Source organism: Heliangelus exortis, chromosome 2 (assembly GCF_036169615.1).
Source record: "Heliangelus exortis chromosome 2, bHelExo1.hap1, whole genome shotgun sequence".
Lineage (NCBI taxonomy): Eukaryota > Metazoa > Chordata > Aves > Apodiformes > Trochilidae > Heliangelus > Heliangelus exortis.
The window spans coordinates 104,644,445-104,661,343 of record NC_092423.1 but is presented as its reverse complement, the minus strand read 5'-3'; the positions used below and the strand labels follow the sequence as shown (position 1 = coordinate 104,661,343).

Sequence of the window (16,899 nt, the reverse complement as noted above, 5' to 3'; positions counted from 1 at the left end):
GCTTATATTCCCCGAGTAAACTTCAATGCTTATGGGGCCAAACTTTAATGGGTAAACACAGTGTCACGGTGCTTTATTTTTGAGTATGTCTAGCTTTATATGCATCTAATTCTCATGCCTTGTCTCTTGATTACTAAACAGATCAGACACCCCTCGACCTAGCCCAAGGTGCAGAAATGAAACTGATACTGGGAGGAAAAACTGGAAAGGTAGGAGTTTTTATACCCATTTAAAATGCCACTTGCCAAGGCTGTCTATTTGAACCAATTCTTATTAAGCTTTAATTTCTGTGCAGGTTATCAACAAACCCCTGAGACGATATGAAGGTCTCCTATGGAAGGTATGTCTTATTCCCTGTTCTAAAATAGCTTGTAAGGTCTCCAAGTATGTAATTTTCTGTACCTAAGTGAGAGCAGACAAATGAGGGAACTTTTGAATAATACATTTGTAAAATTATTTGACTTCAATTTTGTATATTGGCTAAATTATATATGGCCTGGCTGAGTGGAGCACTTATTAGATTCATGGCACTCTGATCTTAACCTCAGATAAGGTTATGATCCCTTAAATCTCTTTTCATTTCCTTGATAATTTTTGTGGCAAAGCTTCACTGTGGTAAGGTTTTGTGCCTTGTCTGTGTGGTGGGCAAAAAGTTCTGTTTTTCCTGGATAGATGTGTTAGTCTCTAATAATCTATCATATATTATCACAAGTTCACCTTCTTCTGGAAATCTAAACTTTAAAAAAAAACCAAATGTCAGTTAAATACTTGTTTAAAGCTTGGTTTTCCCTTGTTAAAAAAAGCTCTCTCAGTATTCTACATGAATGATTAATTTTTATCTGCCTTCATGAAATGTTTCAAGACTCTCTGAAGTTTCCTTCAGTGTAAATTTTCCAATGTATCCACTCACAATTGTATTATAAGGAACTGTTCTTAGACCAGAACAATGTATTAAAGCTTGTGAGAGGTAGAAGTTGTAGTTGGATGTCTCATTGTGTTTCTCTTTTGATGTTATACAGTAGAATTATGTGGTGATCAACAACCTCTATAATGTCAATAAATGCTGCATTTTATTAATTAATTTCTTACTGAATAGCAGGCTCAACAAAACCTTTGTCTTTCAGTGTTTCCAAAACCAAGACTGTAATTGCACTATAATTGCAAAATATTCTTAGGTTGCACTGATTGTGAAGATACGTAAAACCTGAAGGGTTTTCATACTGACTGTCAGTTTTGTGTTATAGCCTTCAACCTATTAAACTTACTGGGAATAGTAACTCCAGCTTTTAACCTTACTTGGCCCTTTTTGGTTTTCTTTTTTTTTTTTTTTTTTCCTTTAGAGCTCACGATTTTTTGGTTGGAAACTCTACTGGATAGTTCTAGACCACGGAGTTCTTTCCTGGTATCGGAGACAGTAAGTTCTGTGTTTACATGTTTGATAAGTGATTTAAACAACTTTCATCTTGTTCAATTTATTAAATCTTTTGGGTTTTTTTTCTTTAAGAGGTGATGCAGTTAATAATGATCATCGTCAGGGATGCAAGCATCTAACGCAAGCTGTCTGCACGGTAGGAAGTGAAGTAACTGTAACTACTGTTCTTTTCATGTGATGGTGTTCCATACCTAGACAACAGAAACTTTAGCTAGGTTGCTAAGCATGACTTTGTTGTAAAAAAGGGGAAAATCTTGTGTTATTTCTTAAAGAGACAGTGTTTATTGCTAAGTATTCTTGCAGGTAAAGTGGCAATAAAGTTCCTTCCAGAGTTAGGAAGATTTACACAACACTAAGGCTTCTGAAAAGCATCTCTTCAGTGTTGGAAAACAACTCTGAAGCATGTGATACAGCAAAGCTCCAGTTCCTCCTGTAGCTGTCACTGGCTGCTTGTGACTGGTTGTGTGACATCAGTTCTCCAACTAAGATCCGCTTTTCAATACTGAAGGTGACTTTAGGAAAACTTCCTTGACTGGAAAGGATGAACAGAGGACAGAGGAAAGACAAGCCAGGTGTCATCTTTTGGAAGGATAAAAGAATTTCTTTACTGAGAGGGGGTAATCAGGCATTGGAATGGGCTGCCCTGGGAAGGAGTGGATTCTCCATCCCTGGAGATATTTAAAAAGAGACTGGATGTGGCACTCAGTGCCATGGTCTGGTAACTGCAGCGGTAGTGGATCAAGGGTTGGACTTGATGATCTCTGAAGTCCCTTCCAACCCAGCCAGTTCTATGATTCTATGATCTGTAATACACAGGAAGATTAAGTGTTTAAGGAGAATGCATTAAGAATCACTTTAGTACTTTCTCTTCTGTGATTAACCTGCCTTAGTATATAGACTGGAGCTGTAAGTTCTGTTAAACTACAGTACTCTATGAAAAGTTACTCTTGTTTTTTATATGTACAGATTCCTTAATATTGGTGGTCTTGCACCATTGCTTAGACTTCATGCAAATGTAAATTTTTCATGTCAAGAACCTCTGTATTCTCACTCCTGATGTAAAGTGCTAGTCAGCACACATTGCAAAACTGTTCAAGCTTTTTTTGAACTAAAGTTGTTTTGTATCAAAACTGAGTCAAAAACTTCTGAGTTAAGAGTAAAGGTAGATAATCGCTCAACAGTTTTGTCTCCTCTTACTGGTTCATTATACTAATTACACTATTTTTCTTTTCTCCATGTTGCTTTAGGTAAAATCTACAGACAGTTGCTTCTTTTCTGTTAGATGTTTTGATGACACTGTTCATCGTTTCAAGATTCCTAAAAATAGCCATCCTTCTCAAACTAGAGAGGTAATAATGACGCTTTATAAAAGGCTGTAAAATCTAATAATGTCTATAATAATTTGCATTTCACTTGCTATGGATTTATCACTAGTGGGTTCAGTATCTTGATCATCAAGAGTTGGTGATGTAAGTGCATATATTAAATCTTCTAGCATAACTACAGACTAAATAGCAAAAATAATCAGGTTGTCATTCTCTTAAAAATTAGTACCACTGTGTTTTACATCTCTGCCTGTTTTATGTCCTGTAGTCTAACTTCCCCTTTTTCTTTAACTTCTCCATGTGGTCAATTACTATTGCAACTTCCCTTTGTTGCACTTTCTTTCAGAGTTCACTATTCTGAAGAAAAGAATGTTTAATGGTACAGTCTACTCATAGCCATGCTTAATGGTACAGTCTGCTCATAGCCATGCTCCAAGATGACCTAATGAGTTAAAGTTTCTTAAGGATTGATCTGAAACAAGAATAGCTTTTATTTCTTTAGGAATCTTTGTGCCCTAGTTACCATCATACTTCTGTAGGTGTATTAACTAGAGATGAAGCACAAGAGGAGGGAACTGGAGTACTGTGCCAGTTCTGTGTTCCCCAGTACAAGAGAAATGCAAACATACTGAAGAATCCAACAAAGGGCCTCAGGTTATTAAAGGGACCAGACCTTCACTAACACTAGAAAAGACTCAGAGAGCTGGGACTGCTCAGCCTGGAGCAGAGAAGTCCTAAGGTTATCTTATCAAGGTAGAGAATTGTGCATGTAAATGCATAAAGAGAGTTCAAGGGAGGGATGGAGCCAAGATTTCACCAGTAGTGCCTGGTGACAGGACCAGAGGCAAAGGGCACAAACTGCAACACAGGAGGTTCCCTCCTGAACATAAGAAAAAATGACAGGGACTGAGCACTGGCACAGGTTTCCCAGAGGGGCTGAGGACTGACTTTCTATCCTTGGAAATGCTCAAGAACTGCCTGGACATGGTCCTGGCCAACCAGCTCTAAGTAACTCTGCTTGAGCTGGGGGGGTTGGACCAGAAGACCTCCAAACATCCCCTTCAACCTCAGCCACTCTGTGATTAAATGACCAGGAAAAGAATCTTTAAGGATAAGAACTGTACAGAGTTTGTCATGCGTAAAAAGACAGACTTTGTTGCAGGGGTCTTGCTGTCAGAACAGGAACCCAAAGATGCAAAATACATTCCCTACTGTCTTTTCTTAATAGATGCAGGTTGTGTTGTTGTTGGGGTTTTTTGTTGTTGTTGTTGTGACATTGGATAGACTGACAGGTGGGCTTAAAGTTTGTGCTTAAAATTTTAATGAAGTCTCTAGCACTCTTGACTACAGAGTATCACATCTTCAATACATTACAATTTTTAACAGTCTTTTCTATTTCTTAAGGTGTCTTGTTTCACTAATGAATATTTTATTCACGTGCATAGAAGATTTTAATTTTTTTCTTCTGTATGCATGCTGCTGCCTTCTGGGGATGACCTTTGAAATATTTATTATTAATTTCGTCTTTTTCTGTTCAGAGTTGGCTGGAAGCAATAGAAGACCACTCTGCATATAGCACTCATTACTGCACACAGGAGCAGTTGAGTAGTGATGACGAGGAAGATGATACAGTATCTGTTACAGAACTACAGGATACTCTGAAAGTATGTATTGAGTATTTATTTGACTTGCTGCAAATCGCTGTTGTGTTGAAATACTTCACTATACTTTTGTCTAGAAGTAATGATTCTTTCATCTCAGGGATGCATAGATGCTGCTTGTAATTGCACTGATTACTGTCATGTGTTACTGTTTGGACTGTACACAGAAGATGTGTCATAGCTACAGGGTTGTGGGTTTTGGTTTTACCAGCACTTCTGCAAAGTGGAAAGTTGCTTCAGACTTTCAGCCAGGAGGTGGAGCCCTGTGTACTGTACTTGGTGGCAACAAGATTGGAGGGTAACTTTGATTTTATTGCCAGAAAACTGGCAATAAAATGGCCTAGAAATAAATGGTTCTTTAGTACCTCAAGCACCTTAGAGAAGTTATTTTTCAGACCTCCACTGGAAATCAGTCTTCCTGGATAATTTCAGCATTCTGTAATTCTTGTTTTTTGCTGTATATATACTTCTAAAACCTTTTACTTGAAGGGAAAGTTGACACTGCAGTGTAACAATCTACATACGACTGAATTCCCAAGTAGCTTGTACCATATCTTTTGGTACAAGAATTCAAAGCATCCCATGGCAGGGCAAAAATAGGAGGGTAGCTGCTGCTGACAGTTCCCAGCACTCGAGAGAGGAAGATGGTGATATCTAACAGATAACTGACCCCACGTTTAAATGCAGGCTTGGAATATGATCTTGGTGTGGGTTTCTGCATATCACTGTACTTGCCATACATTAGTTAACTTTTGTGTCTGCTTATTTTGGCCTTAGGTCTGTCAAAGAACAAGCAATGGGACTTTCTGTATTTTCAAACTTTTTTTTATTGAAAAAAGAGGGGGAAAAACAGAAGTGGCACATACAACATAGCTTATAGGGTTTGGTTTGCTATGCCAATTTAAACAAAAGCAAATATAATGTATATAAATCTATTTGTTTATGTATCTTTGAAGGTACTTCGATTTCTTTCAATTTTAACGTATCAGACTCTGCCACTGGCAATCTTTATTAAAATTCTCTCCACATTTAAAAAATTTCAATTCAGCTGAGGTAATAAATGTGTACTTTCTTCAGAATAATGCACTTCTGACTTAGTAATCCTTCCTGTCTTTCAGAAAGCACAAACATGCCAACAAAGACTCAGTAAAGAGATTTCAGACTTTCTTGCAATGGTTAAATCTTTGGACACTACAAAAGGTAAACCTTATTTTTCTAAAATGCAGGTTGTTACCAGGCAACTATTTTTTTTCTTTTAAGCAACATGTGCTTTAATGTCAGTGAAATTAAATTTTCAGGACATTGAAAATATAGGACTGTTTTCCTCATTAAAAAGATTCAAATAATGTAACATAATATTGCTAAGAACTAAGATTTCAGATCTGGAGATACAACTAAGTATGCTGATTGAGAGAAATTTTATTAGTAGTTGTAAATGCAGTGAAAGTGCCTTTAGATATAGTGCTTACTGAGTAGTATCATAGGATTATAAAGCAAGGGTTTATTTTAAGTTTTTTTTTTTTTTTTTTAAAAAAAAGACATATATTTTGGTAGCTTATTGTAGAGCATAAGTGACCCCTGACAGGTTCAAAGACCTAGTTGTCTTAATTTAGTTTTCCCCTCAGAAAATTCTTGTAGTGAAAGCTGAGGCATGATAAACATGATGTGAAGTTAAATCAAAATACCATACAGGGAACTGGAGACATGGTGTGATGGGATATATTCCAGACCTCTGCCATGAGTTTTATGCCAGGTTTGAACTTCTCAGGCTTCATTTTAAATAATAATTCTTAAAATAACATGCACCTGGAATTTTGCAGCCTGTCAAAAAATGTCACAGATCTCAAGCTGTTAGAGATTAGAGCTTGTTTCATTTAATGCCTTAAAATTGTTCAGAAGTTGCTCCTGTATTAAATGCACAGGAGTTCTGTAAGAACATTTAACTGCTGCTTCTTTGAACCTGAGTCCAATTTACATATTTTTACTAAAATTTATGAAGCTCAGAATAGAGAACAAGTTGTTTATCTGGACAAATATGTAGTCTGCAGCAGATAGTAGTTTTGTGTGGAAAAGTTCTTTTTTTTTCCATCCCTGTGGCTTCCCAAAAGGGGTCTAAAATACAGCTTTTTCTCCATATGCTATTAGGGTAAATTACTGTGTGATGTTAACTTTTCTTGCACTTAGTAAATTTTAATTAAAAAATTTTATTAAAGAAAAGTAAGGCTTCATAGTACATGAGTGTTTTACTGGGAAGCCTTTGTAATTAATAATACTATAAAACTGAATTATTCACAAAACATTTTGAAAATCACTCCAAGGTGAATAAATTCCCTTTGGTAAGTATAGGGGCAGTTTCTCCCCATATTTCTGACCTGAAGTACCAGTAGGTGAGGACAGTAACTTGAAAACAAACAAACCCAACAAAAACAAAACAACAAAAACCCCACAACAATTTGAGTAACTAAAATCCATAGCAAAGCCAAAGCAGTCTTTCCTAGAAAATGCTGATCTTAGCCAAAAGCAGTACTAAGTTCCTATTTTCTTCCCAATGAATGTTAAACTTGATGGGTCAGTGGGCTGTTTCCTGACTCATGTCACACCTCTAATAGAGAGTTTCTGCACCTCACCCAGTTCTCACACTGGGTTGATGTGGTATCTTTATGGCTACTGAAGATTGCAAATTTCTAAGTCCTTCCATGTGGAACTTCTCATAAGAGGTTTTGAGTAATACAAAAATGGCTGTCTTGGGGCCTGATATTTAAAAATTCCTCCATAACTGTTTCAACATTTTATTCTAACCCCAGGTATCTTTGAGATACCTGGGTGTTATTTATCATAAAGATATCTCCTGCTCCTCCACTAGACTGCCCCTCCTTCTATAGATTCTTGATTGCTGCTGTAAGTAGAGACTCCCAATTCCAGTCAGCAGTGAGGTGATCAAGGACAATAACTCATGCATGGATAGGTACCACACCTTGTCCTGCACAAGCAGTATAAATTGCGGAATACATTCAAGAACTGTTGCTGCTCAACCTCATAATCTTCATTGTATGACATCAGTTTGAGGCATCTGCATTATTGAATGGTGTCAAATTAACCCTGGAGTCTGTGGCTCTTTAACAAACACTTGTAACAAGCAATTGCAACCAGTATGCTGCCTGATAGGATGGCTTGCTTGACTTCTGAGGAATTGCAGCACATCACAAAACTTCAAAGATGAATGTAAATGTTACATAAATTCTACCAGCTGACTGGGGGGTTATCATTATTTCTTGCTGGCTCTAGAAATGTAGCTCCTTCTATAAGTGCTTGTAGAAGTCAGGATGTGTGGTGGCAAGCTGTGCTATTTATCCAGAACATGAGGCCATGAAAATAAGATTTCATTTCCTTCTTATTGGTCATTGTCTTGTTACATCCCACCTATTTTTCAAACCTAAATCTCCATAGGCACTGTGCTAGGTTTTTGTTGTGTTGTTTTGGTTTTTTTTCTATATAATACCACAACAGAAAGCAAAAAAAAAAAAAAAAAGCTACCTTTCTTACTTTAGCTTTTATTAAACCCAGTGGACTATCCTTTGTATTTGAAATGCCACATGGCAACTCTGAGGCTTTTATATCTAAAAAGTGGTTTAAAGGAGATTGTTGGTAGTCACTTTTTCAGTGTTTTGCTGCCATGGCAGACTACTTTTTTCTAAGTCATGCTGAAAGAGAAACCTGATCTGTTCATATGCCACTTAAACCAGTACTAGGGAAAAGATGCAGAAGAATTTATGATCCCTCAGTGCTACTTTGGATTTCCCTTCCCTCACACAGATATTGCAGTTCACCACCCTTCCTGTTGAATATGAATGTTATGTCTGTATTACATAGAGGATTCTGTAGTTTACAGTTTTAACCTAACACTACTAATCTTCTGTGCTTCCAGGAATATCTTTTCCCCTCCTGCAAAAAATTGATGTGGTTTCTGAAGTATCCCAGGAAACCTGTGAGGCCCTGGCTGACTGCCTCAACCTATTCACAAAGCAAGAAGGGGTATGTATTGTGCTGTGTGGGTCTACAAAGGGTCTAAACTTAATTCTGCTAATTCCCTGTGCACCTGTTACAAAAATAACCCCACAGAACTTCATATTGTTGGTAAGGTGCCCTTTTGCATATTGAATATTTTGATGAAAACTCATCGTTTTGTAGAGGAACTTAGCTCCTCTTTCTTTAGAAGCATATCTTAGTGTTCAGGTTTTCAGGAGAGACCCAAATTTTGCTTACAAACTACTGCCTGAAGGCTTCAAGTGCTCAAATTCAATAATGCAGTTGTTTTGCTGACTTGAAGGTTAAAATACTGAGAAAATTAATCTTTTTTTGGCACTGGCTAACTGAGGTGTTGAACAGTAGTGCTCCTGAATTTGATTTTCGGACCATGTGCTTAGTGGGTGTGTGAATGCTATCTCTCGAACTTTTGGCTTTCCCAGTGACAAATATCTCGTGGTGTTAAACACAATGCTTCAATTGAGAATGTATGTCAAGGTCTTTAATTCCTGAGGCAGGAGAGCTGGTATTTTTCTTTCGTCTCAAAGGTACCCTCGTACCATGGAATAAGCTTACCCTCCTGTATTGTGGTAACAGCAATTCCTTAGTTAGGCTCTTGCTGTCATCAGTAAGCTGTGTTTCAAAATGAAGTTTGTGTTGATGCTCTTCCAGTTACTTAACAATGAGTTGCAAACACTGGCTTCATTGTCTAAGTTTGGTTTACGATTTTTTTTTTTTTTTTTTTCCCCCCCTTTCCAGGCCTTTTTGTCTCCAGTCCCAAGTCTCCTAGTCTTGAATCAAACTCTAGCAGATTGGAGCAAGCTTGGTTTTTTACATGGAGTTTTATTGTTATGAAAGTCTTGTATTAAAGTTGCCAGTTCTATTTGTAGATGAGGGGGAAATTGTTGCAACAGTGGGTGTTACAGTGGTAGTTAGGATTCTCTAATTGTGTTGGCATCTTGCTTCAAGCTAGACTAAAATAGATTTCCACAGTGGAGCATGGCAAAACATATGGTGAAATTGTAATTTCACCTTACTTGAACTTGAACAGTCTCAGTAGGTGTTGCAGAAGCCTTATTCTAATCTGGAAGCACATAGATTTGGGCACAGAGGGATAGGCTGAGGTGTGAACTTGAATTTTCATCAGAGCTACTGAAATCAGTTGGTCATGACAGAGGGAGAAAATGTGATACTGTAGAGTTTTGTGCCTTGATATTTTTAAACTGCAAGTGACTGCAATTCTAGAATATAATGCAGGCTTTTAAAGATGCCTTAAGCTCATAAGGGAGCAGCAATCTCTTCCTAGGACTTGAACCTTCCCCCAAAAATATGTTCCTTGATCATTACTGCTCTTAAACCCAGAGTGTTTAGTTTTCTTATCTTTTGTAAGACAGGGCTCTGTTTTTTACCACTCTGATTCCTAGACTGCAGCTTTTGCTTGGCAATGCAAAAGCAAATACTGAGTTCCACATTAGCAAGCAGTAGGACTCCAAGTAAATGTTTTAATATTCTTTCCAAGTAAAGAAAGAATAGTAAAGCACTACTCCTAAAATGTGAAACTGAAGAGCAGTTTAGACAAGTGGGTTGGTTTTGGGTTGTTTTGTTTTTTTTTTCTTTGTGTTGCTGTTTGTTTGTTTTAATCTTTAATTTTTCTTCTGATTGTGATCTCCATAATGAAGTCTCAGATGTTGCAGATGCTTGGGAAGCCACTGCTGTGAATGCTGTGCTCTTGCAGTAGTTGACTGCTGTTAACTTAAAACTACCGTCAGGAAGGATAATTCTGCAACAGTTGTTTAAAAGTTGCTTTCCTGCCTCTCCTGCTACCTCCAGGCTGCTTTTGTTGTCAGTGGGACTGTTTGTCCCCTGGCAGAATTTCCTCTGAGTAGAGAGGAGTTACTTGCTTCGCAAGACCCCTCTATGGCATTGTGTGTGTCCCAAGAAACCTGGTGCCCTGCAGAACAAATTAATTCTCCAGCTCGGTACCTTTTTATCTTGCCTCTTTAAGGAGAATTCTTTTCCTCTCCAACTTAAATTGTCAGCATACCAGAAGCCACTGCTTGACTAATGATGTGAGGCTGCTAACTTCAGGAAGGGTAACCACGGCAAAAGCACTTTTTTTTGCCATTTAGAGAAGACTTTTTGTTTAGCATTACCCGTCTCTGTGCCCTGTAAATCGTTGCGTAATTGCGCAGTATGCAAATGAAACAGCTAACACAGCACTAAAAGAAAGAAGAAGAAAAAAAAAATAATACAAAGCTTCAGCTCACTTCCACTTGCGTTAGAAATTGGTGCAGGAGCGTCATCTCCAACCCGCTCCATCTGTCCCCTGCTTTTCCTTCCCCCCAGCGCTGTCTCTCCCCCGCCACCCGCGGTGCTTCCGCGCAGAGCTCGGCGTGCGCCTTGTTTGTGGCGGCGGTGACGCTTCCGCGGGGCTGGGGGAGGGCGCGGCCGGGGTTCTTCTCTCGGGAGGGCGGGCGGGCGGGCGGGCGGACGCCGTGGCCCTTCGCTCCGGGGGTGGGGGTAGGGGTGGGATGGGGACGAGAGGCGGAGGGTGCTCCGCAGCAGCGGGATACCCGCCCCTCCGGTGCCGGAGAAGGCGTCACCTCACCGCTCCTCACGGCGGGAGGCGCTGAGACACCGTAGAGGGGAGCCGGGGGGGACACACACCACACCTCCCCAAAATAATCACTGCGGCGGGGCTCTGTGCGAGGCGGCCCCGGACGGCTCTGGGACCCGCGTAGCCTGCGGCTCCCTTCCGCCCGTGAGCGGTGGGCAGGGGCTCCGGAGGCGGGGCGGGAGCTCTGGGCCTGTCAGGCCGTTTTTAGGAGGGTTGGGAACAGTCTTGCCGCCCCACGATCTCGGGTCGTTTTCCCCCGCCCCTTCTGCATTCCCCCGTGGGCCCTGGCGGTGCGCGGAGCGGCGAGCGGGCTGCGCGGGGCGGGCGCGGTTCCCCCGCCCTGCGCCGCGCTGCGCTGCACCGGGGCGTCCGCCCGAGCCCGCAAGGTGAAGGGAGGGTCCGCCCGCTGCGCTGAGCTGCCCGGCCCGGACGCCGCGGCTGCTCCCGGTGCCGGTGCTGCTACCCGGGTCGGCTTTCCTAGCAGCGCGGGGACGGGGCTTGGAGCGGCTGCCTTCCCGAAATCGGTTCCGTGGTATGTAGGGTGCGTGATGGGCTGGGTTTGGTTCTTGGGATTTTGTGGGGTTTTTTGGTGGTCTGGGTTTTTTTTTTCCCCTTTTGACATTGGGCCGAGTCCTTCAGTGTCAAGCAGAGAAAGTAGGGATAAGCGTAGACGCTTTTTGACCATGAAGTAAAACGTAAGAGGGGAATACGAAGCTCAGTTGGTTGCTTTAATCTGAGTGCTTGTTCAGACGCTTGTATCGGAGGTAGTGCGACTTGAGACGTTTTCTGCAGTGACTTTGGCACAAGGTTAGTAAGTGTTGTTTCAAAGCAGGACTTCCCTTGTGCTATTTCTAGCAGATACCATAGCCTGCATTCCAAAAGGAGTTCCATTCTAGTGTTTTGTATTCTGAGGTATTTTTATATAGTTGTAAGAGAAGTTTAACTTAAGGTGCTTTGCAGGCTGTTATCTCTGCTAGATTTTCTGTGTGAGTTTAAAGTTTATGTCTAATACTTCAGCTGCATGCACTGAAGCTATGTGAAGTTAATGGGAAAGATATTCTTTAAAGAAATTGGCTTTATTATTCTTGTAGCTTGCTGCTTCATTAACCATTGCTTTATCAAGTGTGCTGATAACTATCTTGACTCCTTTAAGTTTCACTTTTACCATCAAAGGCTACATTTAACAGTAGATTCAGAGCTCGTATTGCATGAGTAGAGAAGGAATAACAGTTGTAAGCTGACTTCATCTGTAGTCTGTTCATGGCTACATGATTCATGTTCAATCTTCTTTTCTTTTAATTGTTGTCATTCTTTTTTGTTGTTGCTGCTGTTTCGGTTATTTTATTATTTTTTTTTTAATGGGGACTTGTTTACAACCTGATGAAAAACCTTAGCTGATGAGATAAGGGATTCAGAAAATAGTTTCTTCATTTCTTGGTTAAGTGAGTTGTATGCTCAGGTAGAATTTCTTGTGACAAATTAAGCTTGTCATTTTTATAGACACTTTCATACTGTAAATAAAACACATGCACACAGTTCAACTAGCAAATATTTATCTCTTGAAGTTTAGTGCACTGCCTTAGTTTATTTCATATTTCTTGGAAACATAATTAAATGTCCAGGGGTGTGTATGGTGTTGTGAATGAATGCAAGCATGGACTTTGGAATACAAATAGCTGTCTTTAATAATACGTGTCTGGTTTGTGGTCTGGAAGACATGTTGTTGCCACTTAGACCTAGTACCTTACTGGACTGTGAATGAAGAAAATGCCTCAAAACTCTGTCCTAGTCTCTTCAATGAGACCTTTTATTAACACTTACCTTGTGGAGGTGAGAGGGGAGGCGCAGCAATGACACTGCAGTCAAGGGACAGCTATAGATATGGGTGACCTGAGCAAATCTGTCTAGAAAAGTCCTTGTGTCCATCTGCAGTCCTTTTCTGCCACCTGGCAATATAGTCAACTACATTAATCTGGTCAGGTTTTGGAAGCCTTTGGTGTGGGGGAGGGAGAGATGAAGAGGGGGTCAGGGACTCAACTAAAATCAGGAAAGCTAAGATTTTATGATTTCTGAGTAAGGACTTAGGAGGGGATGGTGTCTTGGCTATCTGTTGTTCTAGACCTAGAACTGTAGAATCCTTAGTCCCTCAAAGTCATGAAACCAGCGCTTGTGGTTGCTCTTTGAAGCAGGTGACAGCTCTAGTATTTTTTCTTTTGCTTCATTTTAGTCACAGGAGCACAACAGAGCAATTCTCTTGTCTGTTCTGCTCTGCAGCTTTTGCTGAAAGTAGCGGGAATCAAGGCAAGCCCTCAGTGGGTCAAGGCGTGTAGGCAATGGCCCAAACAACTGAAGTGCTGTTCAGATTGTAAACTTGAGGAAGAGAGAAAAGGAGTTTTCAGGCAGCTGGAAATAGCACCAAGCACAGCACAAGGTATCTGACGTTGAGAGGCTCAAGGTGTGTCTGCTTCAAGGAAACCTTTGCTGTGCTGCATGTGTCTCTAACAGACTTGTCCCTGTTTCTTCCCCTCTCCAAACGAGCAGAAATGTGCTAGAAATAATGCAGCTTCCATGTTTGGAAGTAACAAGGTAATTGCAAGGTTCTCAGTGCTCAAACACGTACCCAGGTAAAGACTGTGGTATTTTTCCCTTACGCAGAAGAGCACAGGATATGATGTGTTTGGGGAATGATGTACAGGCAGAGAATACAGGAGAACAAAGCTACTGGCAGAAAAATCACGTGGCAGGCTGTTTCTCATGCTAGAATGTCAGCAGTTCTAATCATGCCTTGATTCTTGCTGTACTAATATTGAGGTGCTGTATGTACATGTGTCTTTCACCTGTGCCTCTAAAGTATTACGTACAGCAGTTTAGTGAGTCTAAAGTATCTAGGAGACTGGGGAGTTAAAGATCACAACTTTTTTTTTTTTTTTTTTTTTTTTTTTTTTTTTTTTTAAGAGACTGTGCTGCTAGAACAGTCAAACCTGAATAGGTTATCAGAGTGGCAGAGAAGCGAAGCAGCAGCCCAGACTGAAGTTAGTGAAAATAACAAAGACAGGGACTCCATTCAGGGAAAAGATAAATAAATATTACTGGGATTGATTGATTGATTGACTGATTGATTGTAAAAGGGTATTATGTGTATTGACAAAATGCTTACGTTTTGAAGCAGCTGACAAGATCCTTGGTAGAGTGCCATATATGAAGGACTTCTAGGTGGCAGATGGTCTTGGATGACAGAAAGATGCCAGAGCATTACTATATGGCAAAAAATGAATGCTTCTGGCCTTTGTAGTACAACAGGGTCTCAGGGGCTCAACTCTTTTTCTCTCTTTCTTTTTTTTTTTTTTTTTTTTTTCTTAAGAGTGTGTACTTCAAAATTTCAACCTTTTCCTTGTAGCTGGTGGTATGTTTGAATATAATCCATTGGCAAGGTGACGTATTGATTTTAGTGACAGGAAAACTCACTGAGTTGTAGCTCTCCAAGCCTGTGTGAAAGCTGTTCACACAACTTATCTGAAGGCACCGTCCACTTGGTACTGCATTGCCCAACTCTTAAAGCAGACTGTTAACCTCTTCTTGCATTTTCCAGAGTGGTTTAATGCTTTTTTCAAAGCTTGGCTTGTAGTTTGGTTTTTTTCCCTGGCAGTTGTTAAGCAGCCTTGTGTAAACTGACTTGGCATCTGTTCATAGGCCTCTAGGGAGACACTGTGTAAAAAACATATTAGTTTGAAATGAGACCTCCTCACTGAGCTCCTGCAGCTCTCACTCTGAGGTTTACTTCTGAGGTATTGTCTATGACTTGTTTTTACGTTTAAAAAATAAAATACCCAAACTTGGAGAAAAGGAGCTCAGCTGAGACTTCAAGGAGGAAAGATCAAACAGGAATCAAGCTTAATGGAATAGTTTTTAATATAGTAAGCCTCCAAAATAGGAGTTAGCAACTCTGTTTTTTGTGAATGTATTTGTAAAAATAGAGCTCTTCTCTCTCTGTAAGCTGAAAGAGAACGAAAAAGAGATACATAGAAATGTATTCTTATTGTTCTTACTGCTTCAAGCTGTTAGGTATTGGCTTTTTCCTCTCTGTCATGCTTGGAAAAGCTGGAGTGAGAAGGATGCACACTTTTATTCTACTAGTGTCACTGTGATTTCATAATGGCATGTAAATCTGATCAGCTGGTTTCCAGTGTTCTGGTGTAATGTGCATCTGTTTTTTGGAAGAATGGATGAACAGCAGAGTTCTAAAACTTGCTGGCTTCCAGATTGCTGTCTATTGTCAGCTAAGCACTGGTAACATTTTTGAGGGAAAAATGAAGCAGCAAAACACCAGGATTTACAGCTGAATTTCTGTGCATAACACCATATTTGTTAACTTTGGTGGGATTTTTCATGCTAGTGTGAGATACTTGCCTGCAGCAGCAGTCTGGCTGAGTGGTCTGGTTTTGTCTCATCTGCATAAGACATCAGAATGATGAATTGGGTGACTGCAGTCACACACATTTACTAATTTTCTGGAGATGTGTTCTCCTTTCTTGAAACTTTAAGGGTTTATAATGCATTTTTTCCCTTGTAAAGCTGATAGTTACTATTCTAAGACACTAGTTCTTAAAAAAATATTTCTATGCATGTGAAAAATTTTATGTGGCCTGTCCAGTACTGGATATTAGCCTATGCGTCTGAGGCAGATATGATATTTAACTTCTTGTGTGATGTGGGAGGTTATTTTATAAGCAGTGTTGCTGGGTAGCATACGTAATTTAAGGCTTTGTGTCACTCATCTGTTGTCAAATAACCTCATTTGCCACGTGGTGGGATATTTAATTGGGAGGATACATATAATTGGCCTCCTTAACTGTCAGATCTCTCCTGCCTTATGGCCTGGTAGGCTGTCCATGTGCAATTGTGTAGCTTTTCCTTGAATAAAGGAGGTTGACTAACAGTAAATTTAATTTTCTGCCGTTCTTTCTGGGTTTATTTGGTGTATTTTAGTAACTTCTGGTTCCATGAAATATAGGGTGGACAGTACTAGTGTGTGGGACAGATTGTCTCATTTTTGTTTTGTTTTTGTTTTTTTCTTCACCTTCAAAAATCATGGCTTTTCACCCAAAACTCCTCTTTTTCACTTTTTTTTTTTTTTTTTTTTTAATTCAATAACTCCTTAGAGCTAACACCATTTTTATAGTAGAGGTAAACCATTGCAGAATTTGAGCTCATGTCTGATTTTTAATCTCATGAACTGAATGTGTACTTGTTGGCCTCTCTTTCCCAGTGTGACAGTGACTGCAAAAGCTGCTTTTTATTTTAATATTCAACAGTATGTTATCTCTGCTTGTTGTGCTGTCCAGTGAAGAAATGTATTTGTATAATGCTGAGTCACTGCGGTTATCACTGGTATTGGGAGATGGGCTGTGTTTAGGAAGTGTTTATGTACTGAAAATAAAACACTGGCATTATAGATTTCCTTGAAGGTACATGCCAGGCCTGGTCATCAAGGAATGTTAGTAACTTCTTTTTTCCAGAGTGCTTGTATCGTTCTTATCATCACCTGCTTTTAAGTGGATCAATAATATACTTTAAATTTATTCAGTGTTGCATACAAATAGGAAATGCAGGCCTATGCTGTCATATAGGTATAGATGATAAGCACACACAAAGCAAATTATGCTCCATTTATAGTAAAGAGCTGAGCTGAATGTTGATGCAAAGAAGTGGTAAGATGGAGGGCCTCTCACAAATGGGATGTATCCATCTGCTGTCAGTGTCCTGAAAAGTCCAGTATAAGAGGGTGTCCAGCTATGATGTAAGGTTAGACATCACCTAAATATCTCATGTTTATAGAATGTG

The 16,899-nt window shown here is 39.9% G+C and overlaps 1 protein-coding gene across 5 annotated transcripts in view; it reads left to right on the top strand.

Annotated features, from left to right (window-relative positions):
* OSBPL1A (oxysterol binding protein like 1A) overlaps nucleotides 1-16,899 on the top strand; it is a 76,083-nt gene that overhangs the window by 17,614 nt on the left and 41,570 nt on the right. For 3 of the 5 annotated variants that reach the window (XM_071737363.1, XM_071737362.1, XM_071737361.1), the window contains 8 exons: nucleotides 142-209; nucleotides 296-340; nucleotides 1,341-1,414; nucleotides 1,505-1,568; nucleotides 2,680-2,781; nucleotides 4,296-4,421; nucleotides 5,537-5,618; nucleotides 8,344-8,450. In XM_071737363.1, coding sequence (XP_071593464.1) covers nucleotides 142-209; nucleotides 296-340; nucleotides 1,341-1,414; nucleotides 1,505-1,568; nucleotides 2,680-2,781; nucleotides 4,296-4,421; nucleotides 5,537-5,618; nucleotides 8,344-8,450 — 668 coding nt within the window. Of the gene's footprint in view, nucleotides 1-141; nucleotides 210-295; nucleotides 341-1,340; nucleotides 1,415-1,504; nucleotides 1,569-2,679; nucleotides 2,782-4,295; nucleotides 4,422-5,536; nucleotides 5,619-8,343; nucleotides 8,451-10,886; nucleotides 11,591-16,899 lie in introns of those variants that run through there. The other 2 variants (XM_071737364.1, XM_071737368.1) reach the window with 2 other exon arrangements.